Here is a 27,170-nt window from a genome sequence, read left to right on the forward strand (position 1 = left end):
TTTCAACACATCATTAACATATCTTTGCTCCATGACCTTCTGGTCAACTATTCTGTGACCTTGTCCTATCTACACCTTCTCCTTTGTTATCACTAGCCCCACCCTCACTTTACTTACTTATAACCTTTTACAGTTCTAATATTTGCCAGTTCTGAAGAAGGGTCACTGACCTGAAACGTTAACTCTGTTTCTCTCTCCACAGATGCTGCCAGACCTGCTGAGTGTTTCCAGCATTTCTTGTTTTTATTACTGTATGCTTTATTAACTGCTCTCTCAACCTGTCTTGCCACCTTCAATGACTTATGCACATATACACCTAGGTCTCTCTGCTCCTGCACCCCCTTTAGAATTATACCCTTCATTCTATATTGTCTCTCCTCTCGTCCTACCAAAATGAATCACTTCACATTTAGTTTTAGTTTTTAGAGATACAGCACTGAAACAGGCCCTTCGGCCCACCGAGTCTGTGCCGACCAACAACCACCCATTTATACTAATCCTACACTAATTCCATATTCCTACCACATCCCCAACTGTCCCTATATTTCCCTACCACCTACCTACACTAGGGGCAATTTATAATGGCCAGTTTACCTATCAACCTACAAGTCTTTGGCATGTGGGAGGAAACCGGAGCACCCGGAGGAAACCCACGCAGACACAGGGAGAACTTACAAACTCCGCACAGGCAGTACCCAGAATTGAACCCGGGTCGCTGGAGCTGTGAGGCTGCGGTGCTAACCACTGCGCCACTGTGCACTGCGCCACAATGCATTTCTCTGCATTGAACTTCATCTGCCACCTGTCTGCCCATTCCAGCAATTGTCTATGTCCTTTTGAAGTTCTACACTATCCTCCTCACAGTTCACAATGAGTCATTGAGACTTCCTATGCTTCCAAGTTTTGTATCATCTGCAAACTTTGAAATTGTGCCCTGTACACCAAGGTCTAGGTCATTAATATAGATCAGGAAAAGCAAGGGTCCCAACACTATCCCTGGGGAACTCCACTACTAACCTTCCTCCAATCTGAAAAATATCCATTAACCACTACTTTTTGTTTCCTGTCAGTCAGCCAATTGCGTATCCATGTTGTTACCATCCATTTTATTCCATGAGCTACAGGTTTGCTCACAAGTCTGTTGTGTGGCACTGTATCAAACGCCTGTGGAAAATCCATGTACACCACATCAACAACATTGCCCTCATTAACCTCCTCTGTTACCTCCTCAAAAAAACTCCAGCAAGTTAGTTAAGCATGATTTTCCCTTAAGAAATCCATGTTGGCTTTCCTTAATTAACTCACATTTGTCCATGTGACTATTGATTTTTGTCCCGAATTATTTTTTCTAGAAGTTTTCCCACCACCGAAGTTAAACTGACTGGCCTGTAATTGCTGGGCTTATTTTTACACCCTTTTTTGAACAAAGGTGTAACGTTTGCAATTCTCCAGTCCTCTGGTACCACCCCCCAAGTCTAAGGAAGACTGAAAAATTATGGCCAGTGCCTCTGCGATTTCCACTCACTTTCCTCAATGTCCTTGGATGTATCTCATCTGGCCTTGGTGCTTTATCTACTTTAAGTACAGACAGCCTATCTAATACTTCTTTATCAATTTTAAACCCCTCATGTGTCTGACCCACCTCTTTCACCATTTCCTGGGTTGCATCTTATTCCTTGGTCAAGACAGATGGAAAGTATTCATTTAATGCATCCCTCTGAATAAAAATATTTTCCCTCGAATCCCTCTAAACCTCTTACCCTAAATCTATGTCCCCTGGTTATGGATCCCTCACATAGGGGAAAGGGCCTGCCTATCCGCTGTATCTACACCCCTCATAATTTTATACACTTCAGTTAGGTCTTCCCTCAGCCTTCTCTGTTCCAAAGAAAACAAACTGAGTCTATCCAATCTTTCCTCATACCTAAAATTCTCCAGTTCAGGCAACATCCTCGTAAATCTCCTCTGTACCCACTCTAATGCAATCACATCTTTCCTATAGTGTGACGATCAGAACTGCACATAGTTCTCCAGCTGTGGCCTAACTAGTCTTTTATACAGTAAGAGTTATAGTCATAGAGAGATACAGCACTGAAACAGGCCCTTCGGCCCACCGAGTCTGTGCCGACCAACAACCACCCACTTATACTAATCCTACATTAATCCCATATTCCCTACCACATCCCCACCATTCTCCTACCACCTACCTACACTGGGGGCAATTTACAATGGCCAATTTACCTATCAACCTGCAAGTCTTTGGCTGTGGGAGGAAACCAGAGCACCCGGCAGAAACACACGCGATTACAGGGAGAACTTGCAAACTCCACACAGGCAGTACCCAGAACCGAACCCGGGTCGCTGGAGCTGTGAGGCTGCGGTGCTAACCACTGTGCCACCCAGTTCTGACATAATTTCCCAGCTCTTACCTTTATTAGCTGAGGCATAGAATATAAGTATCCCGTATGCCTTCTTGACCGCCTTATCTACCTGTCCAGCCACCTTCAGAGATCTCTGGATATGTACTTCAAGGTCCCTCTGCTCCTCCACAATTTTCAGTATCCTACCATTTATTGTGTATTCCTTTGCCTTATTAGCCTTCCCAAATGCATTAGCTCACACTTCTCTGGATTGAACTCCATTTGCTACTGTTCTGCCCATTTGACTAGTCCATTGATAACTTCCTGCAGTTTATAGCTATCTTCTTCATTATCAACCGTGCAGCCAATTTTTGTATCATCTGCAAACTTCTTAATCATACCCCCTACATTCAAGTCCAAATCATTGATGTATACAACAAAAAGCAAGAGACCTAGCACTGAACATTTTGGAAGGTCTAATGCAGGTGGGAAGTATACAGTAAATGGCAGAACCCTTAGGAGTATTGACAGGCAGAGAGATCTGGGCGTACAGGTCCACAGGTCACTGAAAGTGGCAACGCAGGTGGTTAAGGTAGTCAAGAAGGCATACGGCATGCTTGCCTTCATCGGTCGGGGCATAGAGTATAAAAATTGGCAAGTCATGCTGCAGCTTTACAGAACTTTAGTTAGGCCACACTTAGAATATTGCGTGCAATTCTGGTCGCCACATTACCGGAAGGACGTGGAGGCTTTGGAGAGGGTACACAGGAGGTTTACCAGGATGTTGCCTGGTCTGGAGGACATTAGCTATGAGGAGAGGTTGGATAAACTTGGATTGTTTTCACTGGAACGACGGAGGTGGAGGGGCGACATGATAGAGGTTTACAAAGTTATGAGTGGCATGGACAGAGTGGATAGTCAGAAGCTTTTTCCGAGGGTGGAAGAGTCAGTTACTAGGGGACATAGGTTTAAGGTGCGAGGGGCAAAGTTTAGAGGGGATGTGCGAGGCAAGTTCTTTACACAGAGGGTGGTGAGTGCCTGGAACTTGCTGCTGGGGGAGGTGGTGGAAGCAGGTACGTTTAAGAGGCATCTTGACAAATACATGAATAGGATGGGAATAGAGGGATACGGACCCCGGAAGCGCAGAAGGTTTTAGTTTAGGCAGGCATCAAGATAGGCGCAGGCTTGGAGGGCTGAATGGCCTGTTCCTGTGCTGTACTGTTCTTTGTTCTTTCTTTGAACTCTGCGGAACCCCACTGAAAACAGCTTTGCAGTCAAAAAAACACCCATTACCCTTTGCTTCGTTCCTCTGAACCAATTTTGGATCCAACTTGCCACTTTGCCTTGGATTGCATGGGCTTTTACTTATGCAACCAGTCAGCCATATGGGACATTATATCAAAAGCCTTGCTGAAATCCATATAGACTTGCATCAAATGCACTACCCTCATCTACCCTTCTTGTTATGTCCTCAAAAAATTCAATCATGTTAGCCAGACACAACCTTCCCATAACAAATCCGTGCTGACTTTAGTTTAGTTTAGAGATACAGCACTGAAACAGGCCCTTCGGCCCACCGAGTCTGTGCCGACCATCAACCACCCATTTATACTAATCCTACACTAATCCCATATTCCTACCACATATTTTCCTGTATGTCCCTATATTTTCCCTACCTATACTAGGGGCAATTTATAATGCCCAATTTTACCTACCAACCTGCAAGTCTTTTGGCTTGTGGGAGGAAACCGGAGCACCCGGAGAAAACCCATGCAGACACAGGGAGAACTTGCAAACTCCACACAAGCAGTACCCAGAATTGAACCCGGGTCGCTGGAGCTGTGAGGCCGCGGTGCTAACCACTGCGCCGCCTCTATCTTTGATTGTCTTTGATTAAACCCTGTCTTTCTAAATGAAAATTTATACTGTCCCACAGAATTTTTTTCCAGTAATTTTCCTATCACTGAGTTTAGAGTGATTGGCCTGTAATTACTAAGTCTATCCCTTTCTCCCTTTTTAAACAATGGTACGACATTTGCTGTCCTCCGTCCTCTGGCACCACACCTGTGGCCAGAGAGGATTGGAAGATGATGGCCATATTTCTTCTATTGCTTTCCTTAGCAGCCTAGGATACATTTCCTCCTGGCTTAGGGATTTGTCCATTTTCAAAGATGTTAAACCCCTTAATAGTTCCTCTCTCACTATGTTAATTTCATCTAATATTTCACCCTCCTCCTTGTTTGCAATGTCTGTATTGTCCCTCTCTTTTGTGAAAACAGACCCAAAGTATTCATTAAGAACCATACCAATGTCCTCTGTCTCCACATACAGGTTATCCTTATGGTTCCTAATAGGCCCTATTCTTCCTTTAGTTATCCTCTTGCTCTTTATGTATTTATAAAAAATCTTTGGGTTTTCCTTGATTTTACTTGCCAATAGGAAGTGGACAATAGGCTTTCAAAAGCGAACAGAACATTCAGCAGACTGCACAAACGTGTGTGAAGCAACCACAGCCTCAGAGCACAGACCAAGCTCAAAGTGTACAAAGCCATAATCCTCGCCACCCTTCTGTATGGTGTCTAGTCATGGGTCCTATACCGCTGTCATGTATGCCTTCGAGAGCGCTTTCATCAGTGCTGCCTCCACAGCATCCTCAAGATCCGCTGGCAGGACCGCATCACAAACATTGAAATCCTGGAAACAGTCAACATCACCAGCACCGAGGCCATCCTCCTGTTAAGGCAACTGCGTTGGGCAGGTCACGTTGCCCGGATGGACGACAGTCACCTGCCCAAGATCGTGTTGTTTGGAGAGCTGACCACGGGTAAAAGGAACAGAAGGGCCCCATGCAAACGTTTCAAGGACTCCTTGAAGAAGTCCCTCTCTTTGTGCCACATTGACCATCCCCAGTGGGAAGCACAGACCATAGATCGTGATGCCTGGAGATGCTACATCAGGAGGGCTACAGACACCTTTGAGACTGAACGAAGAACCAGTCTGAAAGAGAAAAGGAGGAGAAGGATAGATTCAATTGCCCCCAGCAGCGACTACACCTTCATTTGTACCTGCTGTGGGAGAATCTGCCGGTCACAGATGGGCCTGACTAGCCACCAGTGGGCCTGCAACCAATGAGTACAACCTTCCCAAAATCTTCATCCGCGAAGAAATGCCAGGGGACTTGCCACTATTTTTTCAGGCCCTCTCTTTGTTTTCCTATTTTCCTTTTTAATTTCACCCCTACGCATTTTATACTCCTAGATTTGCTGCAATATTGAGCCCTCGGTATCTGTCATAAGCTTTTTAATCCTCACTTTTAAGCCCCTTGACATCCGGGGGCTCTGGATTTGTTAGTCCCACCCTTTTTCTTTAAGGGAACATGCTTGCTCTGAACCTTAACTATCCCTTTCTTGAATGCCTCTCACTGATCTTGGCACTGATTTATATTCTAGTAGCTGTTTCTAGTCCACTTTAGCTAAATCACATCTCAGCTTAGTAAAATCAGCTTTTCCCCAATTGAGAGCTTTCATTCCTGGTCTTTCTTTGTCCTTTTCCATAACTACCTGATATCTAACTGAATTATGATCACTTCTACCAAAGTGTTCCCCAACTGATACTCCAACTTAATTCCCTAAAACTAAGTCCAGAACTGCCCCCTCTCTTGTTGGGCTTGTTACATATCGACTAAAAAACATTCTCCTGAATGTATTTTAAACTTTTGCTCCCTCTGTGACTTTCACACTAATTCTGCCTTCTCAGGTGACTATAAAAGATCTGGTGGCACTGTTTTTTCTAAGAAGAATAGGGGAGTTCTCCCTCACTCAAATCAAAAAAACAGATTATATGATCATTAACACATTGCTGATTGTGGGAGCTTTCTATGCTCAAATTAGCTGCCGCATTCCTACATTACAACAGCGACTACACTTCAAAAAGTACTTCATTGGCTGTAAAGTGCTTTTGGACATCCTGAGTTTGTGAAAGACGCTGTGTAAATGCACGTCTTTCTTTTTTCTAACTTAACATGGGAAACACCAGAGGAGATACATTACATATATATACAGATACATATCTGTGTATAATTAAAACATTCTGCATAATTCATGCCCTTCCTATCCATTTTACTATGTCCTGGTTTTCTATCATACCCACTTCTGTTGCACCCAGATATTACTTTCAACCTATATAGACTAAAGCTGTGTATATTCACTGTTATACTTGCCTTTCAGTACTTCAAATGTTCGGTGATGATACTGTTGTTCCATACCCTGTCTCCAAGATCAGTTTGTTGAAATAGTGTTCTGGATAAATTTAAGAATATTGACATTTACATTTCTTTTAAGAATGCATTAATTAAATACCTCAATAAATCTCATTTTATTTCTTTAAGATAAACTTTATTTAAGGCTTTGGTTCCTTGCTACCATCCCAACCCGCCGACTTATCACTGGACTTGCCTGTTGTCCTTGCTGTAGGTGTGTCTTGACACCTGTTCTTGAATTAGGGCTCCTCCTATTGGATCTATGCATGTCTTTGCCCATTAGCCCTGCCAATTGATGACCTTTGCTGCTTGCCTACCCTAATTGCCACATGCTTTGCATCCCCACTTGAGCTTCCAGCTACCAGTCTGCCCCTTTGGTTACCCGGCACCCTGTTTCCCCGTGTATTAAGCTGGAAAACCAGCAATTTGCTTTCAAAGCATCAATAGTATTATAATCTGTTTACAGCATAGTAAGTGGCTTAGAAAAACAAGTTGCTGGTTTCCCAGACTTTTGTTGGGAAAGATGGGAGAGAATGGGGGGCAGAGAGAGAATTGAATGTGAGGGAAGGGAGAATGGGGGTGTTAATGTGGGGGAGAGGAAATGGGTGTGAGGGCAAGTGGTGGGTTAGTCAATAGGGGAGGGAAGGACTGGAGGATGAGGAGTGGAGGGAGGATTGCCAGAGGAAGAGAAGATGGGACAAGAAGGTGTTGGTGGCCATAGTGAGGGGCTGATTCGGGACAAAGTGGACTTTGGGGCTTTGGAAATAGATGTTAGGCACCACCTTCTATATATTGGTGTCCACTCATGCAGTGCACCCATGGCCAAATCCCACTTATGCCCCAAACCGGCTCCCAGCTCTCTGCAAATTGTTTTTCCCTCCCCCAACCCAAAATCGGGCCAGAATCCTCCATAAACCTGCTGTCTATCATCCACTGCCCAAAGGTTGTCCCCTGGCTCAAGACCATAAAGAATGGCATTGGCTGGACTCCTGTCATAAATCATGGCCTGTACCCTTGGCCCGATCTTTGTCATAGCCAGATTTCCACACCTGCCATCTGAAAATACAACCGAAAGACTTCTGGAGCTCTCTTCCCTATCTGATTAACACCTCCTATTTGCTGTCAAAAAATTGACAGCTACCTTCCCTGTCATGCCATTCCACACCACATCATCCATCAATTTGCATATGAAAGGAAAGAAGAAAAAGATAGCAGGTGAGGCAGTGGTGTAGTGGTAATGTCAGTGGACTAGTAATTCAGAGGCCCAGGCTAATGCTCTGGGGACATGTGTTTGAATCTCACCATGGCAGATGATGAAATTTGAATTCAGTTAATAAATCTGGAATTAAAAGCTAGTCTAAAATAACTATGAAACCATTGTCGGTTAGTCATCTCAGTCCCAGACCATCACTGCAGGAGTTCCTCAGGGTAGTATCCTCAGCCCAACCATCTTCAGCTGCTTCATTGATGACCTTCCCTCCATCATAAGGTGAGAAGTGGGGATGTTCATGAATGATTGCACAATGTCCAGCACCAGTCACAACTCCTCAGATACTGAAGCAACCCATGTCCATATGCAGCAAGACCTGGACAACATTCGGGCTAATAAGTGGCAGGTAACATTTGCGTCATACAAGTGCCAGGCAATGACCATCTCAAACAAGAGAGAATCGTAACACTCTCCCCTTGATGTTCAATGGCATTATCATCGCTGAATCACCCACTATCAACATCCTGTGGGTTACCATTGACCAGAAACTGAACTGGACCAGCCACGTAAATGCTGTGGGTACAAGAGCAAGTCAGAGGCTAGGAATTCTGCGGCAGGTAACTCACCTTCTGTCTCCCCAAAGACTGTCCACCACCTACAAGGCCCAAGTCAGGAGTGTGATGGAATACTCTCCACTTGCCTGGATGGGTGCAGCTCCAACAACACTCAAGAAGCTCAACACCATCCAGGACAAAGCAGCCCACTTGATTGGCACCCCATTCACCACCTTCAACATTCACTCCCTCCACCACCGATGCACAGTGGCAGCAGTGTGTACCATCTACAAGATGCACTGCAGCAACTCACCAAGGCTCCTTCGACAGCATCTTCCAAACCTGCGACCTCTACCACCTAGAAGGACAAGGGCAGCAGATGCATGGGAATACCACCACCTCCAAGTTGACCTCCAAGCCACACACCATCCTTACTTGGACGTTCTTCCTTCATTGTTGCTGGGTCAAAATTCTGGAACTCGCTTCCTAACAGCACTGTTGGTATACTTACATCGCAAGGACGGCAGCAGTTCAAGAAGGCAGCTCACCACCACCTTCTCAAGGGCAATTAGGGATGGGCAATAAATGCTGGGCTAGCCAGCAACACCCACATCCCATGAACGAATTGAAATAAAAAGAGAAAACCAAGAACATAAAGCTGACTGACATAAGAAAACTGTGCTGATATGTGAGCAATGTGATTTGAGGTCCATGAATGTGTGCCATAAAGCTGCTATTGGAATAGCACCCCACCCCAATGGAGATGATGCAGCAACACTACAGCAGGTGAGTTTAATTATAGTGTGGCAAGTTTACACAGGCAGTTTCCATTAAAAATGTGGTCCTAAGAATTTATCATAGGAATGGAAAAGTTAGGATACAATGTATGATATGTAATATCTAAAAATAGGCACTGAATTATATCTGCGTGCCCTGGAGCAATTATCCCATGCTCTCTAACTCCACCGTGGAGATTGACTAATACTTTAGTCACATTGAAGTATCTTAAGGTACTTCACACAATGAAATACTTTAAACTGTGATGACTAATTAATTGTTAAGTGCACAAACAATAAAGAAACCTGCCGTTGTTTCATAAAATACTAGAAATTAGTGGGCAAAATATTTGAATCTACTTCCCAGAGCAGTCTTCCTTTCAATGTGAATTTTTGTTTGTAAAGCACTGATTATACTGCTGAGATTGGTTAATGTAACCATATCTTCCCTAGGCTATTACAAATAGTAATATCCTCCTTTGATAATATGTCATAATTAATGTAATTTTATTTATATCTAAGGTGGTTTTACTTATTTCTTAAAAAGATTACTCAGCTCGCCTGTGTTTCAGCATCATTTATCTTACTGGCTGTTTTGATTCCTAATCTATTTGCGTTACCCCCATCCTCTTCTATTTATTTAACTGGATCTGAAAGAATTGAAAAGAAAGGGCCTTATTTAGTAGCAATAGCTGCTTTTTAACAAATGTTGCCTGCATTTTTTTCTGAAAACGATTGACATCCTCAGTTCCTGTTAGAAGCTTTGCACCTACCCTGCACTTGCCTGGATAGGTGCAGCTACAACAACAGAAAGCTCAATACCACCCAGGACAAAGCAGTCTGCTTGACCAACAGCCCATCCATCACCTTATACATCTACCATGGCTGCAGTGTGTACTATTCACAGGATGCATTGAAGCAACGGGCCAAGGCTTCTTCATCAGCACTGCCCAAACCTGCAACCTCCACCACCAAGAAGGATAAGGGCAGCTGGCGGATGGGAACATTATCAATGCCAAGTTCTCCTTCAAGTCTCACACCATCCCGACTTGGACTTGTATTGCCATTCCTTCATTATCATTGCTAGACCAAAATCCTGAGAATGAATTGAAATTTAAAAAAAAATGTCTTGGCTCTCAATTTGAAACACAGTCCATGCGTGCACTCTGCAACTGAAGCTGCCATTTTCAATCTGAATGTCTTGTTTCTCCTCAGTGAAGCTTCATATCCAAAATCTGATCCATCACGCTTCTGCATTCTCTTCCATAGCATCTTTTCCTTCTGTCCCAACTCACCCTTACTACTACTGAAGAAGACCTTATTCACATCTTTGTCACCGCAGTGCCTGACTTCTCCAGTACCTTCTTGTTGCCTGACATATTTGCACCCGACACAAATTCCAACTTCTCTAGAACTACAGTGTCTGTAATGAGTTCCACTCAACCGTCATCTCTTTCTTTGTTGATATCCACTATTTTGTCTTCCAGCATATGGATTTCAAAATCCTATTCCTAAATCAAAATCCTAAAATCACATGGCTTGGCCATGTGAGCCGCATGGAAGATGGCAGGATCCCCAAAGACACATTGTACAGCGAGCTCGCCACTGGTATCAGACCCACCGGCCGTCCATGTCTCCGTTATAAAGACGTCTGCAAACGCGACATGAAATCGTGTGACATTGATCACAAGTCGTGGGAGTCAGTTGCCAGCATTCGCCAGAGCTGGCGGGCAGCCATAAAGACAGGGCTAAATTGTGGCGAGTCGAAGAGACTTAGTAGTTGGCAGGAAAAAAGACAGAGGTGCAAGGGGAGAGCCAACTGTGCAACAGCCCCAACAAACAAATTTCTCTGCAGCACCTGTGGAAGAGCCTGTCACTTCAGAATTGGCCTTTATAGCCACTCCAGGCGCTGCTTCACAAACCACTGACTACCTCCAGGCGCGTATCCATTGTCTCTCGAGATAAGGAGGCCCAAAAGAAAGATTCCTAGTCTACAAATCCTTCCAGAGATTTGCTCCAGCATACCTCTACAATCTTTCTTGCTGCATTCCAGCTTGCACCCTTTTATCTTCTGACTCATGTCGACTGTGCATCCTCTCTATGCTGAACCGTTGGTCATCATGTCTCTACATTCTGGAATTCACTTCCCAAACCGCAACACCTTGACCCATCTCTTTCCACCTTCAAAACTTTCTCAAATCTGACTTTTTTAAAAATGTTTTTTGTCACCAGCCCTAACTCATTCCTGTTAGTTGCTCAACCTCCCCACCAACGCCCCCCCCCCCCCACTTTTCCAGGTAATTGTTAAAGTTGCTACATAAAGGCAAGTTGTTGAATATAGGTGACGTTAACCTACATTTCTGTTTGCTTTTTGTTTTAACAAATAACATTTCATTTGGGCGGCGCAGTGGTTAGCACCACAGCCTTAGCTCCAGCGACCCGGGTTCAATTCTGGGTACTGCCAGTGCTGAGTTTGCAAGTTCTCCCTGTGACCGCGTGGGTTTTCGCCGGGTGCTCCGGTTTCCTCCCACAGCCAAAGACTTGTAGGTTGTTAGGTAAATTGGCCATTATAAATTGGCCCTAGTATAGGTAGGTGGTAGGGAATATAGGGAAGGTGGGGATGTGATAGGAATATGGGATTAGTGTAGGATTAGTATAAATGGGTGGCTGATGGTTGGCAGAGACTCGGTGGGCCGAAGGTCCTGTTTCAGTGCTGTATCTCTAAATAAATAAATAGTGAAGCACTTTACAAATCTATTGAATGTGATTAAATTAGAATTTTTGAAAATGAAACCAATCTTCACTATTTCTAATTAACAGAGAAAAGAAACCTTTAGAACAAACAGAAATCACTATCATTGTGAGATTAGCTGTATGATCAAAGTAATCTTGAAAAAGGGTTAAGCAAAGGAGCTGTAATCTGAAATTTCTAAAAACTTAGTGCATTGCCTGAGCTAAATTAATTTCAGAATGCATTGTGCAAATGCAGCAGTTTGTGCCCCCCCAAGCAGTAAGCTGTTTCTATTGACCATTTCAACAAGCTCCATTTCAAATCAAAGCTCCATAATTCTTCTCTAAATCATCATCATTAGGTATTTCAGAAAAACAGTTAACTTTGAGTTATATGTTTCGTGATATTGGAAGATTATTTTCAAGTGATGGGTAATTGTGATTCTTGTAGTTGATTTTCTTTTTCCTATTTATGTAAATACAGAACTTTCCAGAAGCCATGAATCCTGGGGATGTTGCAGACATGCTGGAAAGTAAGAACAAACATTAGTGATTTTTTTGTATTTTATGCTTGTGCACTTCTAACACTCATTTGTCATTTTATTAGTACTGATAATATCTTATTCCTTTCTTCACAGTGGATACAACAAAATTTGAATTGATACAGCTGACTCCACCAGGTACCATCAAAATTTGCAAAAATATCAATATGTTTGCTTGTCAGTTACTCAGTGGGAATACATTTCTGAAGATTGTTATCACCTAGTAAAGTACCACTACCATTGAACATACATTGTAATGTGATGCTTATTTTGAAATCTGAAAACACATTTCTTCCTCATATACAAGCTCAGAACAAAATAATGGAAGGAATGCATTATGTGAGAAGAAACACAGACACATATTGCTAACATCATGTTATTTTGTTAAAATGCATTGAGTTCCTTCATACTTAGAACTGGAAGGAAGATGGAAAGCGCATGCAAAATCTGGAAATGGAAAAAGGAAAATGAAATTACCTTAATGCCTCAGTGAGTTTATCAAGTAAGTAGGTGAGCAGTACAAACCAGGAAGATATCGGGTAGTTTCCCAGTCTGTGCTAAGATCTCAAATGGCAATAAGAATGTTATAATTGGCATCACAATCCCTGGATTAAAAAGACAAAATCAGCTGGGTTCTCAGTCCTGATTGCTGTAAAATGGCATGCTTGGCATATATGTGAATGCTTGCTAAATACAGGATTAGATTCCATTCTGATGCATTCTGTGATCCACACACTATCAAAGCACATACTTGAACAATAAGAGGTTGAGGGACTTATGAAAGGGCAAGTGCTGTCTATGGAACCATATCCCAGAACGTAATTAAGGAGGGGAATTCAAGGAACAAAATTAAAATAGAAAAGGAAAGAATAAAATCTGATTCACTCTGTATTTATCCACTGATTACTTTTAGGTGTGCATTCCTGTGACATGTATGTCACAACCTTCACCATATTGAATCTAGATAACTTACAAATATGAGGTCAGGTAAAACTCTTTAAAAAAAAAAAAATAGGCAACCAATATAACTTTAAAAAAAATTCTGTCCTCATCGGTAAATTCCTACCTCCGTTATTCCTTCTCTTTAGGATCGAGGATGACTTGCATCCACTCCAGTTCGATGGGTTCTGAGATGGCTATTAAGTCCAATGCGTGATCTGCAGACTCTGTCACATGAGGGGCAGGTGGTGCTTGAAGGGTCAGGTAGATGAGTAATTTGGAGGTTTGTGCGCTCCCTCCGACGTCTCGACTTCACCTCCGCATGTTCACAATGAAGTCCCTCGAGGTGTATGATGCCTTCCTGAATGAACTTTCTCCATCTGGGACGGTCACGAGCCAGGGACTCCCACGAGTCGATGGAGATGCTTGATCTCATCAGGGATGCTTTGAGATAATCTTGAAAGCATTTCCGCTGTCCTCCTGGGAGTCTCCTGTTGCAACCAAATTCTGAATAGAACAGCTACTTCAGGAATCTGGTGTCAAGCATGCAGATGACATGTCCCGCTCAGTGGAGCTGGTTTTGGATGATCAGTGCCCCAATGCTGGGCAGGTTGGCTTGGGAGAGGACGTTGCTGTTGGACTGCCTTTCTTGCCATTGGATTTGGAGGATCTTGCGGAGGCACCTCTGGTGATACTTCTCCAGTGCTTCAAGGTGCCAGCTGTAGGTTGACCAAGCTTCCGAAGCATATAGAGTGGAGGGATCACTGCTGCCTGGTAAACCATGATCTTAGTCCTGGGTTTGAGATCCTGATCCTCAAATGCTGTCTTCCTCAGTCGGCCGAATGCTGAGCTAGCACATTGGAAGCCATGATGAACCTCGTCGTCTATGTCTGCCTTCGCCAACAGGAGCCTCCCAAGATATGGAAAATGGTCCATATTTTTCAGGATCTCACTATTGATCTTGATTCATGGGGGGAGGTGTTGTGCTGTGGGAGCTGGTTGGAAGTGGACCTTCATTTTTCAAGTGTTTAGTGAAAGACCCATTTTCTCATATGCTTCGGAGAAGGAGTCGACAATGCTCTGGAGCTAAGTTTCAGAGTGAGTGCACGTGCAAGCATCATCTGCATACTGAAGTTCGACGACTGAGGTCAACCCTAAATATCACCATAACAATCACCTGCAAAGAGGTCCTTGACTTCTCCACCATCGTGACTGGTTTGACAAGAATGACCAAGAAATACAGGACTTAATCGAGTGTGAGCGCAAAGCCTTCGCAGACTGAAAACTTCACCACACATGCAAGGTAAAGCAGCAATCCTACAGGCTCCTGAAGGCAGCGGTGCAGCATAAAACCCGGGACATTAAAAATAAGTGGTGGGTAAAAAGAGAGCGAGATATCTAGCAACCTGCAGACACATTTGACATGCGAGGTTTCTTCAGCGCTGTCAAGGAAACCTAGGGCCCAAGCATACAAGGGCCCACCCTGCTGAGAGCCAAGCATTGGAGGAGAACTCATCAAGGACGGGGAGGCAGTCAGTGCTCACTGGAGGAAGCATTTCGAAGAGCTCATCAACAGAGACTCTGTCTTCGACTTGAATGCCCTCAACTCCATCCCTCAACACTCTGTCTGGTTCAGTCTCAGTGCTAGCCCAGTCCAGAGCGAGATTGAAAAATCCATTCAATAACTGAAGAACAACAAAGCCTCGGGAGCAGATGGAATCCCTGCCAAAATCCTGAAACATGGTGTAAGTACACTCCTGGCACGACTGCACAAGCTCCTATCCCTCATCTGGGATGAGGAGTGCTTGCTGGGGAACTTCAGGGATACTATAATCATGACTGTATTCAAGAAGGGAGACAAGACCGATTGCAGCAACTACAGGGGAATTTCCTTGCTGTCTGCCGCAGGAAGATCATTACAAAGATCCTCCTCAAATGCCTCCTCTCAGCGGCTGAAGGGCTCCTTCCAGAGTTACAGTACGGTTTTCGCCAGTCGAGTGGCACCACGGACATGATCTTCACTGCGCGGCAAACCCGAGGAAAATGCAAGGAACAACGCCAACCGCTGTACATAGCCTTTTTCGACGTCTCAAAGCCATTGATTCTGTCAACTGTGAAGGCTTGTGGAGCATCCTGCTCAAATTTGGCTGCCCTCAGAAGTTTGTCACCATTGTCTATCTACTCCACGCTGACATGCAAGCCGTGATCCTCACCAACGGAACCACCACAGACCCTATCTCAGTCAAGACTGAGGTCAAGCAAGACTATGTCATCGCACCAACCCTCCTCCATTTTCCTCACTGCAGTGCTACACATCACCTCCAGCAAACTACCCACAGGCCTGCAGATGATCTACAGAACAGTCAGGAAACTGTTCGACCAATGCTGCCTTCAATCTAAAACCAAAATCACCTCCATTATTATATGCCATTTCGGTGCCTTGACTTCAAATGGAAATTGGCGTGTTGGAAAGAAACAATTAGGAATACTCTGAAACCTAACCCAAGTGTGAAGAGAGTCTCAAAAAACTGGAATTGTTCACCTGACCCCTTCTTTTCCCAATGGTTGCTGATGTTTACTCTGGTGCTATTTTAAGGGTGTTAGGAATTCATCTCCCGTACTATGCCTAGGTAGCTAAGCTATGTGTGATCGTCATTAGGTTATTCAAGTGTGGAAACATCTGACACTTTCCAACATGTATCAGGGGATAGCAACTATGATAACAATTTGTAGCTTTATAGCTCTAAAATAATAATTTCCCATGGCACTTCACATGGGCGAGGACAAATGTTGAGTAGTTCTGGAAGCATTAAGATAGATCACTGAAAACATAGTTAGAAGGCAAAGTTTCAAGGCAAATGCAAGGAAAGAACTAGCAAATAGGAGTTCCAAAGAGTAGGGCTGAGGTGACTGAAGGTTTTGTCGCTAATAACGGAACAACTTGAGAGATTGAACTTGAGCTCATCCAAAACTCTGCTGCCGGAATGTGAACTCTCACCAGTTCCACTCACCCGCTACCCCTGTGCTTGCTGTCCTACATTGGGTCCCGGTCCAGCAATGCTTCAATTTTAAAATTCTCACCCTTGTTTTCAAATCCCTCCAAGGCCTCTCCCCTCCTTATCTCTGTAACCTGCTTCAGACGTACAACCCTCTGAGACCTCTGTGCTACACTAATTCTGGATTCTCGCCTCTTCTGGCATTTCACCACTGGCAGTTACACCTTCAGGTGCCTGGGCCTTAATTGCTGAAATTCTCTCCCTAAACCTCCTCCTTTCTACCTCTTTTTCCTCCTTTAATACGCTTCTCATAACCTAGTTCTTTACCTAAGCTTTGGCGCCCTGTTCTAATATCTCCTTATGTGGTTCAGTGTCAAATTTTGTTTGATAATGCTTCTGTGAAGCGCCTTGGGATGTTTTACTATGTTAAAGGCAATATATAAATGCAAGTTGTTATTGTTGATGCAGCAGAGATTAGAGTCTTTGGGCAAAAGAGCCGTGGCTAACAGGTAAGGCTGAAGAAGCTTGCAGAATTAATCTTGGGCTAGGCTATGAAAGGATTTGTAAAAAAGGATAAAGATTTTGAGTTCAGTGTAATGGAGGACAGGGAGCCATGGCAGTGATATGCATGATGGTTGGAAGAGGGTCGTGGGGGGGTTAAAATGATGTGATTGCACAAACTGACACAATTCTTGCCTATTTAAAATTTTAAAATCACAAATTAGGCCATCGAGCAGGCTCCCGCATAAGGCAGGCTGGGTTCTATGTAACATTCAAATATCACAGTCCAATGACATAATTGGTTCCACAACTTAAACTTTAAATTAAGGGTGGGAGTGGAATTTGTTCACGGTTCACATAACAGTGCTACGCAAGTTCCATAGATTCCCCAGGGCAAACAGCACCGCAGACTGCGCAGGTAGCGGGCCATGACATTGTCTTCCACCAGGGAATCTACGTAGTCTGCGCACTGCTATGTGAACATATTTTTCCCCCTCAAGGTCTTTTTCAATAGTGGTAATAGTAAGTCATGGGGGGACTTCTGTTACGGGATTCCTGGTAGAAGATCCAAGGCGGAAGGTGCTGACTGGCCAAGTCACTGCCGAAGATCTGCTCCTTTTAGCACACCTTGTGGCTAGGAGGAGCACGATTGTTCCCTCAAGTCCTCACAAGTAAGCCTTCAGGCCCCTATCCCAACCTCAACCCCAGCTCTGATCAAGGCTTCATTATTCTGGTTCCCCTCCTCAGCTCAGATCATAGCCCTGATGTCTTGGCTTCCCCTCCATCCTGCCAGGCTCGATCATGGCTCCGATGTCTTGTGTCTGTATAGCCAACAACCTTCACCCGGTTCCAGCTTCCTCCTGCCTGTTTTTGTTCCCACCAGCTGGCCAGGCTATCAACCTTGTCATCTGGCAGACAGGAATCTGCGGAAGATTATTTAATGAGGCCCTGCCATTAAGATCAGCAGAACTTCCTTGTCCCCAAGTTTGCTGGGTACTTCCCACAATACCGTGCTCCCCCGCACCCTTCTTGCATCCCAGTTCATATCTGGTCTCAATGTGAGACAGGATGCAGATGACACATAAGTTCAGTTTGTGTAACCAAAGCATGGATAAATGTTTGAGCAAAGGTGAGGTAAGTGCACGGTGCGAGTTATTGTTCTTATTGACAGGGAGAATATTGGGTTTGAAGGTCAGCTCTAAGTTGAGCAGAGCACAGAGATTGCACACCTGATTAAGAAACTGGTAAGAGGATAGAATCAGCACTAAGGATACACATATTTTGGTGAGAACTGAAAAATTTAGATTATGTTTTTGCAATATTTATTTGGTGAAAGTTTTAGCTTATTCATGACTTAGTTTAAACTCTGATAGAACAGAGATGGGCATGGAATTAAAGGTGCCATACAAAGAACAAGGAACAGTACAGCATAGGAACAGGCCATTCGGCCCTCCAAGCCTGCGCTGATCTTGATGCCTGCCTAAACTAAAACCTTCTGCACTTCCGGGGACCGTATCCCTCTATGAAGAACAACCCTAGGTAATTTCTTTCTTTCTGGCTCAGGGCAGTGAGGAGAATTGTAGTGGTGCTATGATTACTCTGGCTGAGATCAGCTAACGTATCACAGACCGGGGCTATATTGTTGCTATGGAACATGAGGGCCCCAATTTTACATAGAATTACAGAGAATATACAGCAGAGAAAAAGGACATTTGGCCCAACTAGAGCTCCACTTGAGCCTGCTCTCATCCTTCGTATCTAACTCTATTTCCGATGTGTCTATATTTGCCTCTGTGCTCTGTTCAACTTGGAGCTGACCTTCAAACCCAATATTCCCCCCCATCACTAAGAACAATTACTCGCACCGTGCACTCACCTCAACTTTGCTCAAACACTTATCCATGCTTTGGTTACACAAACAACTTATTCAAAATGTCGTCATTTGCATCCTGTCTCACATTGAGGCCCAGATATTAACTGGGAGGCAGGAAGGGTGAGGGGGAACATGGTATCATGGGAAGTACCTAGCAAAATTGGGGACAAGGAAGCTCTGCTGATTTTTAAATATTCAAGACAGATTGATAGATTTCTAGATATTAAAGATACCAAGGGATAAGGGGATAAAGTGGTAAAATGGCGTTGAGGTAGAAAATCAGCAATGAATGGTGGAGCAGGTGCGAGGGGCCCATGACCTACTCCTATTCCTATTTCCTATGTTTCTATATTCCTTCTCCCTCATTTGCTTATCTAGCCTCCCCTTAAATACATCTATATTATTTGCCGCAAACACTTCCTGTGGTAGTGAGTTCCACATTCTCACCACTCTGGGTAAAGAAGTTTCTTCTGAATTCCTTATTTAATTTCTATAATCGTCTCTAGTTTGTTCTTCCCCACAAGTGTCTACTCTATCAAAACCTTTCCTAATTTGAAAGACTTTCTCAGGTTACCCCTCAGCCTTCTCTTTTCAAGAGAAAAGAGACCCAGTCTGTTCATCCTTTCTTGATACGTATACCCTCACATTTCTGGTTATCATCCATGTAATTTTTTTTCGCACCCCCTCCAGTGCCCCTATATCCTTTTTATAATATGGTGACCAGAACTGAAGACAGTACTCCAAGTGTCATCTAACCAAGGTTCAATGCAAATTTGGCATGACATCCCTACTTTTCAATTCAATCCCTTTAGAAATAAACCCGAATGCTGGTTTGCTTTTTTATGGCCTTATTAATCTTCATCGCTAACTTTAGTGAGTTGTGTGCTCCCAATCCCTTTGCTCCTCTACCCCACTTAGATTCTTATGTTCCAAGTAATATGTGACTTCCTTATTTTTCTTTCCAAAGTGTAACACCTGACACTTATCTGTGTTGAAATTCATTTGCCAATTCTATAGCCATTCTGCAAGTTTATTAATGTTTTGTAATTTGTTGCAGTCCTCTGTACTGACTATCCTCCCTAATTTAGATTTAGAAATTTGGAAATTTAGAAATTGTGTTTTTGATTCCGAAATCTATATCATTAATATAAATTGTGCAATAGTGGTCCCAGCTGTGACCCTTGTGGGGCCTCACTTTCTACCTTCTGCCACTCTGAATAGCTACCCTTTATCTCTACTCTGCTTTGTATCTTGCTGCCAGCCATTCAGACAGGCATCCATTCTGCTGTTTGTTCTTGACATCGCATGCTCTGTCTTTATTCAGTGGTCTATTATGTGGCACCTTATCAAGGGCCTTTTGGAAACCTAGTTGAATTATATCTACTGCAATATCCTTGTCTATTATCTCTGTTACCTCTTCAAAGAATTCAATGAAGTTGGCCCAGTAATATTTTCCCTTCTGAAATTCAAGCTGAGTATTCATTGTTATATCTTTGGTATCTAGGGGTGGAATTTTATGCTCTTCCCCTGCGATGAGTTTGGAGGCGGGGAGAGCATAAAATTAGGTGGGATGGTGGTGGGAAGGAGACTCCGCCGCCATCCTATCTCTGCTGAAATTTAGTCCGAGGTGGGAAGGCCTGTGAATGGTCATCCTGCCCTGTTGCCAATTGAGGCCCTTAACTGGGTAATTAACCCCTAATTAAGGATCTCTTCCCGCTGCAGCTGCAATTATCCATGCAGTGGGCAGCCCTGTTGCTGCTTGGGAAGCATGGCACGAAAAACTGTGCAGGCTGCTTCCTGGCTGCGGGGTTGGGTCCCTCTTTCAAAGGCACCTAGTACCTGAACGAGGGACCCGGCATCGGGAAGTGGGGGCCCGCAGACAGCCACACCCCTGCCCTTACTGCCGGCTGCCCTCCTTCCCACGCATCCCCCCGCCCCCCCCCCCCCCCACCGCGACCTTCACCCTGCGAGACACCTCCTGCCCTGATATGCCTGAGCCTGGATCCAGCACCACTCATCTGTGTGTGGTGGCTGCAGCTCTGCAAGCCGGGACCTCTGGTGGCGGGGTCCTAAATCATATGGAAGGCCCACCACTGTCCAGTTAAGTGCCTGATTGGCAATAAATTCGGCGGGCCTTCCGTACAGGAGCCAACACAGGGATCTCAGCGTCGGTTTCCCTCAACGTCGAGACCCCTGCTGCCAGTACAAAATTCCTCCTTAGATGTTTTATTGTTTTCGCCTTTGGTAGGAATTCTATTATTTTACTTACGACCGATGTTAAGCTGACTGGTCTGTAGTTCCCTAGATGTATTCTATCTCCTACCTTAAACATAGGTATCACATGAGCTATCCACCGGTCCTCTGGTACTATGGGCTGAGTTTTATGGGCTCCCCTGAGATGGGTTTGGAGACGTGAAGGGCCCATAGAATTGTGACGGGAGGTGGGGAGCAGAGTGCCCATCGCCTCCCTTTTGCAACACAGTTTTGTCGGGGGTGGGATAGGCCGATGACGGCCTTCCTGCTCAGATGCCAATTGAGGCCCTGTTAACGGCCACTTAAGGGCCTCTTCCTGCTGCTGCTGGGATTTAACCAGCGACGGGGTGAGGGGCTCCTGCCACATGGGGAGATCTCCCAGTAAAACGAGGCAACCTCCATGTCGGCTTGGCAAGGGATGTGCCCTCCTCCGTCAGCAATCTGTGGCCCATGGAGGGCCCCCGCTGTGAAAGCCTGCAGCCCCCTGAAACCCCCTTCCCCTTTCACTAAACGTCCATCATATTGCCAGGGCCATCTGGACTGGCCCCGACGACCCCACCTCACTTACCTTGGATCTTGGTTCTGGCACTGAGCCTGGTGGCGCTGCTGATACTGCCGAGCTACTAGCCCTGTGATTGGCTGGCAGCTCCTGGAGGCAGGATCCCCATCTTGAAAGAGATGGGGATCCCAGTGCCAGGTTATTAATTGGCCCAGTGCTGTAGAATGGAGGAGGGACTCCCCCCACCATTTAGCTCAGTGCCGGGAGCCCCACTGCAAGCACAGAATCCAGCCCTATACCTTTTTCTAACAAGTTATTAAATATGTGTAATGGTGCCTCTGCTATCTCTTCTCTAGATTCTTTTAAAATGAGCAGGTTCAATCTGTCTGACCCAGGGGTTTTATCCTCTTTGAGTTTGATTTGTTTATTTAATATTCCTTCATTTTTTATTTTAAGTACGGTTATTTCATTTGTAATGTCATTTTCCAATGTCATGTCCACCTGCTCTGTCTCCCTGCAATACTAGTAATTACTGAAGCAAAGTAATTAATATTTCTGCCATCTCACTATTGCTACCAGTGATTGTATCCTGTCAATGTCTGAGTGGCCCTATTCCCATCCTGATTTTCCTTTTTTTATTTATGTGCCTGTAAAATATTTTACTATTTTGTTTTATGTTCCTTGATACTTTAATTTCATAGTTCTTTTTTTTGCCTCCCCAATTGTTTTCTTAACTTCTCTCCGAATCGCTCATATTCTCCCTTGTCATAGAGTCATTATGGCACAGAAGGAGGCCATTCAGCTCATCAAGTCCATGCTGGCTCTCTGTAGAGCAATCCCGTCAGTCCCATTCCCCCACTCTATCCCTGCAACCTTATTTCCCTCAAGTGTCCATCCAATTTCCTTTCAAAATCATTCATCGACTCTGCTTCCACCACCCTCATAGGCAGCGTGTTCCAGGTCATTGCCACTTGCTGTGTAAAAAAAAATGTTCTTCCTCACATCCCCCCTGTATCTCTTGCCCAAAACCTTTAATCTGTGTCTTCAAGTTCTTGTACCTGTTATCCTGTACAGCTCTATCAAATTTCCCCTCAATCTCCTTTGCTCCAAGGAGAATAACCCCAGCTTCTCCAACTTAACCTTGGAGTTAAAACCCCCCATCCCCTGGTAAAATCTCCTCTGCACCCTCTCAAGAACCCTCACATCCTTCCTAATGTGTGGTGACCAGACCTGGACACATCTGGACAGGTACTTGAATGAGCAAGGCATAGAGGGATATGGAATTAATGCAGGCAGGTGGGATTAGTATAGATAGGCGTTATGGTCGGCATGGACGCAGTGGGCCGAAGGGCCTGTTTCTATGCTGTACGACTCTATGACTAGTTTAAATCCCCATGATTATTATTCTGTGTTGTTTTATTCATTTCTCTAATTTGTTTGCCTATTTCTTCCTTGACCTCCCTTCCACTATTAGGTACTCTGTAATATTATGATGATACTTAATTATCTTTTCTCTCTATTGTTACGACCTCAGTTGAGACTGTTAACTTTAAAATACACAATGTAAACTCCTCAGACCAGTTAAAGAATTACATGACAAGATTTCACGTTTTAAGACTTTTTACTGTAACTGCTAAACTAAAGATCAACATTAACTGAACAGTACTTGGTAGCTAATATACTAAATTACAGAAAAGGTATTTCCTATTAACTTATTAACACACTTGAAAACCCCATAAACTGTTTACACTTTACAGTGTTCTCATCGAATTGGTATCTTTGCAGTTAAAAGTCCCAAACTCCTCCCAGTTGCAATGGGTTGGATCTCCCGTCCTTCTCAGAACCAAAGTCCTCTTTGTTCACTTCTCCCAAGCACATTCGGCCTAGACTTCCATTGTTAAGGCAAACCCTGGTAACCCCATTGGTCTTTTCTCCTCCACAACTTTTGAATCGGGTTCGAATTTTAGCAGCCTTTCGCTGTATCCGTGTTCTGAGAGCAGTTGTTTTCCCTCTCTCTCTTCTGAGGCTGGACTTCATGTCTTCCTTTCTTCCTTACAGCCTTTCAGACATAGGAAAGCCTGTTGAATTTATCCAGAATCAAAAGTCAATTGTCGTTTTCCTTTTACTATATTCAGAGTCCTTAAGTTTTGCCATAACAAAACCACTTGGGCCTTCCTTTATTTCCAGGTGTTAGCAATTGCAACTCAAATTTGCATTTCTCGAGCTCCTGGCTCCCTGTTTGCTATCTGAGAGTCTAGATCTGAGAGTCTGGGAGAGCGAATCCCGTTGTCCGTCAGGTGTTATAACCTTGTATTCTGCTTTCAAAAGGGTCTTTGATGTGGGTTCCTTGATGGCATGGTAACCAAGATCCCTGGCTTGTCTCTGGGCAGACTTGGCATGAGGTCACATTTCTCCTTCGACTCCATTTTACACTGCATGAAAAATCACAGTTTTTAAAAGATAAGCTTATACAAAGTCCAGTGTTCATAACACTATCCACATAGATTCTATTTCCGTCTTACTGATGGCTCTGTCACTTTTTTCTGCTGCCATTGTGTTATCTCTAATAAGTACAGCAAATCCACATCCCCTTTTTCCCTATCTTTTCTAAATATGTTTCACCCTGCTGTGTTTATTTCCCAGTCCTGATTCTTCTCATCCCTACTATATCTGGTTCCTCGCAACATATTATTGTTTCCAGTTTCGCTGTTTTATTATGGACACTGCTGGACAGTTTAACTCACTTTTAATAGCAATTCCTCTTAATTTATTTTAACTATCCTTTTACGCTTGTAGAACAGAGGTTCTATAACTCTATGGTTCTATAGTTGTTAACCTTTTACATTAGCACCAATGAAAGGAAAAATACAGGTGGTATATTTTGTACAGTCATACACTGGAGTTCAACTATGTATAATTCAATCCTTCAATAATTTATCACGTTTAAGTCTTTGGTTGGCTCAGTTAGTAATGCTGTATTTATTCCCTAGCCATTTATGTCTTCCCTTAGTTTAGTCTGTCCTATACTCTCCTTTCCTGTTTGTTTGCATTTAAGCTTGTTCATTTCTTTTGGCTGCCTCCCCATCATCTAACTAGTATGAAGCCTTTTAACTGATCTAGCCTTGCGAGAAAGGGGTGGATGAGCTGCTAAAATTGTGAAAATTAACTTGCTGCCAATTTCCTGTCGACCTGCTCCTCCTGGCCCTCAAAGAAGCTTTAAAAGAAATGAAATCCTTGTGTATCCAGGCTTTTGTGGGTTTGCTTCTCTTTGGTGCTGGTGCTCCTAGTGCAACTATTACCGGCATGGAACACAACCTGAATGGCGACATTGGACACTGACTTTTGAATTTTAATGAGGCCCTTGATTTCCTGGGGTGAGAGCTGCACAGGCTGCCCAAAGTGCGCCTCTTAAAACAGGACAAGGCACAAAGTTGACAGGAAACCATTGCATACTGCCGCAAATTTAACCCTCTGCACATCCCATTCTTGTTGGGCATTAAAATCAAGACCTTTACCTTCTTAATCCTGAAGGGATAATGCTCACCCATTCTTACCTTCTGGCATCCTTTCCTGCACATTCACACAGCAACAGGGAAGAGGATGTGGACCTTGGGAAGTTTGCTGTCCCACGTGCCGTATGGCAGTAATAATGAGGCAGATGATGACAAACCCACCGACCATTTGCAACTGCTGCATCCTGACCCATCTTCTGCTATCAGTGCAGCAGCTTTTTCGGGAGCAGCGTGTGAGCGAGTGAGCAGCTGGGAAAGTCCGTTTGAAAGTAAATTTAATTTCCTTTTGTTTTTCGGCGGAGGCCAGGGGGCTGCTGGGTAAGTAAAACACTATATATTTGGGCGGTTTAAAATAACTTTCCTTTCAGTGCAGCAGCTTTTTCGGGAGCAGCGTGTGAGTGAGTGAGCAGCTGGGAAAGTCCGTTTGAAAGTAAATTTAATTTCCTTTTGTTTTTCGGCGGAGGCCAGGGGGCTGCTGGGTAAGTAAAACACTATATATTTGGGCGGTTTAAAATAACTTTCCTTTCAGTGCAGCAGCTTTTTCGGGAGCAGCGTGTGAGCGAGTGAGCAGCTGGGAAAGTCCGTTTGAAAGTAAATTTAATTTCCTTTTGTTTTTCGGCGGAGGCCAGGGGGCTGCTGGGTAAGTAAAACACTATATATTTGGGTGGTTTCTGAACCCGAGACACCACACTTGTAGTGTCTCCCACCCGCCCTCCTCCTCTAACCAAAAAAAAGGACTCGGTGGGGTATTTATAAGGTGAGGCTTTTTCGATTTCTCTGGTTTTATTGTGATTGGTAAAAACTTTTCGTTCCTTTTTCATTTAACTAAGTTTAAACTTAAGATTAAAAATGGCAGGAGATCTCAGACCCGTATCATGCTCCTCTTGCTCAATGGCTGATGACCCTGACTCCTTCACGTGCAGGAAGTGTGTCCAGCTGCAGCTCTTGTTAGACCGCATGACGGCTCTCGAGCTGCGGATGGACTCACTTTGGAGCATGCGCGATGCTGAGGAGGTCGTGGATAGCACGTTTAGTGAATTGGTCACACCGCAGATTAGGATTGCTGAGGGAGAAAGGGAATGGGTGACCAAAAGGCAGAGAAAGAGCAGGAAGGCAGCGCAGGAGTCCCCTGCGGTCATCTCCCTCCAAAACAAGTATACCGTTTTGGATACTGTTGAGGGAGATGGCTCACCAGGGGAAGGCAGCAGTAGCCAGGTCCATGGCACCGTGGCTGGCTCTGCTGTTCCGAAGGGCGGGAAAAAGAGTGGAAGGGCTATAGTCGTAGGGGATTCGATTGTAAGGGGAGTAGATAGGCGGTTCTGTGGTCGAAAACGAGGCTCCCGAATGGTATGTTGCCTCCCAGGTGCACGGGTCAGGGACGTCTCAGATCGGCTGCAGAACATTCTAAAGGGGGAGGGTGAACAGCCAGTTGTCATTGTGCACATAGGCACTAATGATATAGGTAAAAAACGGGATGAGGTCCTACATGCAGAGTTTAGGGAGTTAGGAGCCAAGTTAAAAAGTAGGACCTCAAAGGTAGTAATCTCAGGATTACTACCAGTGCCACGTGATAGTCAGAGTAAAAATGAAAGAATAGTCAGGATGAATGCGTGGCTTGAGAGATGGTGCAGGAAGGAGGGGTTCAGATTTTTGGGACATTGGGACCGGTTCTGGGGGAGGTGGGACTATTACAAATTGGACGGTCTACACCTGGGCCGGACTGGAACCAATGTCCTTGGAGGTGCTTTTGCTAACGCTGTTGGGGAGGGTTTAAACTAATGTGGCAGGGGGATGGGAACCAATTGAGGTCAGTTGACAGTAAGGAGGTAGTAACAAAAGCCTGTAAGGAACTAGATAATGAAGTCAGTGTGACTAAGGGGAAGAGCAGGCAGGGAGCAGATGATGAATATAAAGGGACTGGTGGTCTGAGGTGCATTTGTTTTAATGCAAGAAGTGTAGTAGGTAAGGCAGATGAACTTAGGGCTTGGATTAGTACCTGGGAGTATGATGTTATTGCTATTACTGAGACTTGGTTGAGGGAAGGGCATGATTGGCAACTAAATATCCCAGGATATCGATGCTTCAGGCGGGATAGAGAGGGAGGTAAAAGGGGTGGAGGAGTTGCATTACTGGTCAAAGAGGATATCACAGCTGTGCTGAAGGAGGG

At 44.3% G+C, this 27,170-nt stretch overlaps 1 protein-coding gene across 10 annotated transcripts in view; it reads left to right on the top strand.

Moving 5' to 3' along the window:
• spata6 (spermatogenesis associated 6) overlaps positions 1 to 27,170 on the top strand; it is a 150,018-nt gene that overhangs the window by 11,042 nt on the left and 111,806 nt on the right. For all 10 annotated transcript variants that reach the window (XR_010975507.1, XM_068037157.1, XM_068037161.1 and 7 more), the window contains 2 exons: positions 12,373 to 12,421; positions 12,527 to 12,568. Coding sequence is in view for 9 of the 10 variants with exons in the window: in XM_068037157.1 (XP_067893258.1) it covers positions 12,373 to 12,421; positions 12,527 to 12,568 (91 nt within the window). In the remaining variant the exon portion in view is untranslated. The remainder of the gene's footprint in view (positions 1 to 12,372; positions 12,422 to 12,526; positions 12,569 to 27,170) is intronic.

Source organism: Heterodontus francisci, chromosome 8 (genome assembly GCF_036365525.1).
Source record: "Heterodontus francisci isolate sHetFra1 chromosome 8, sHetFra1.hap1, whole genome shotgun sequence".
NCBI lineage: Eukaryota > Metazoa > Chordata > Chondrichthyes > Heterodontiformes > Heterodontidae > Heterodontus > Heterodontus francisci.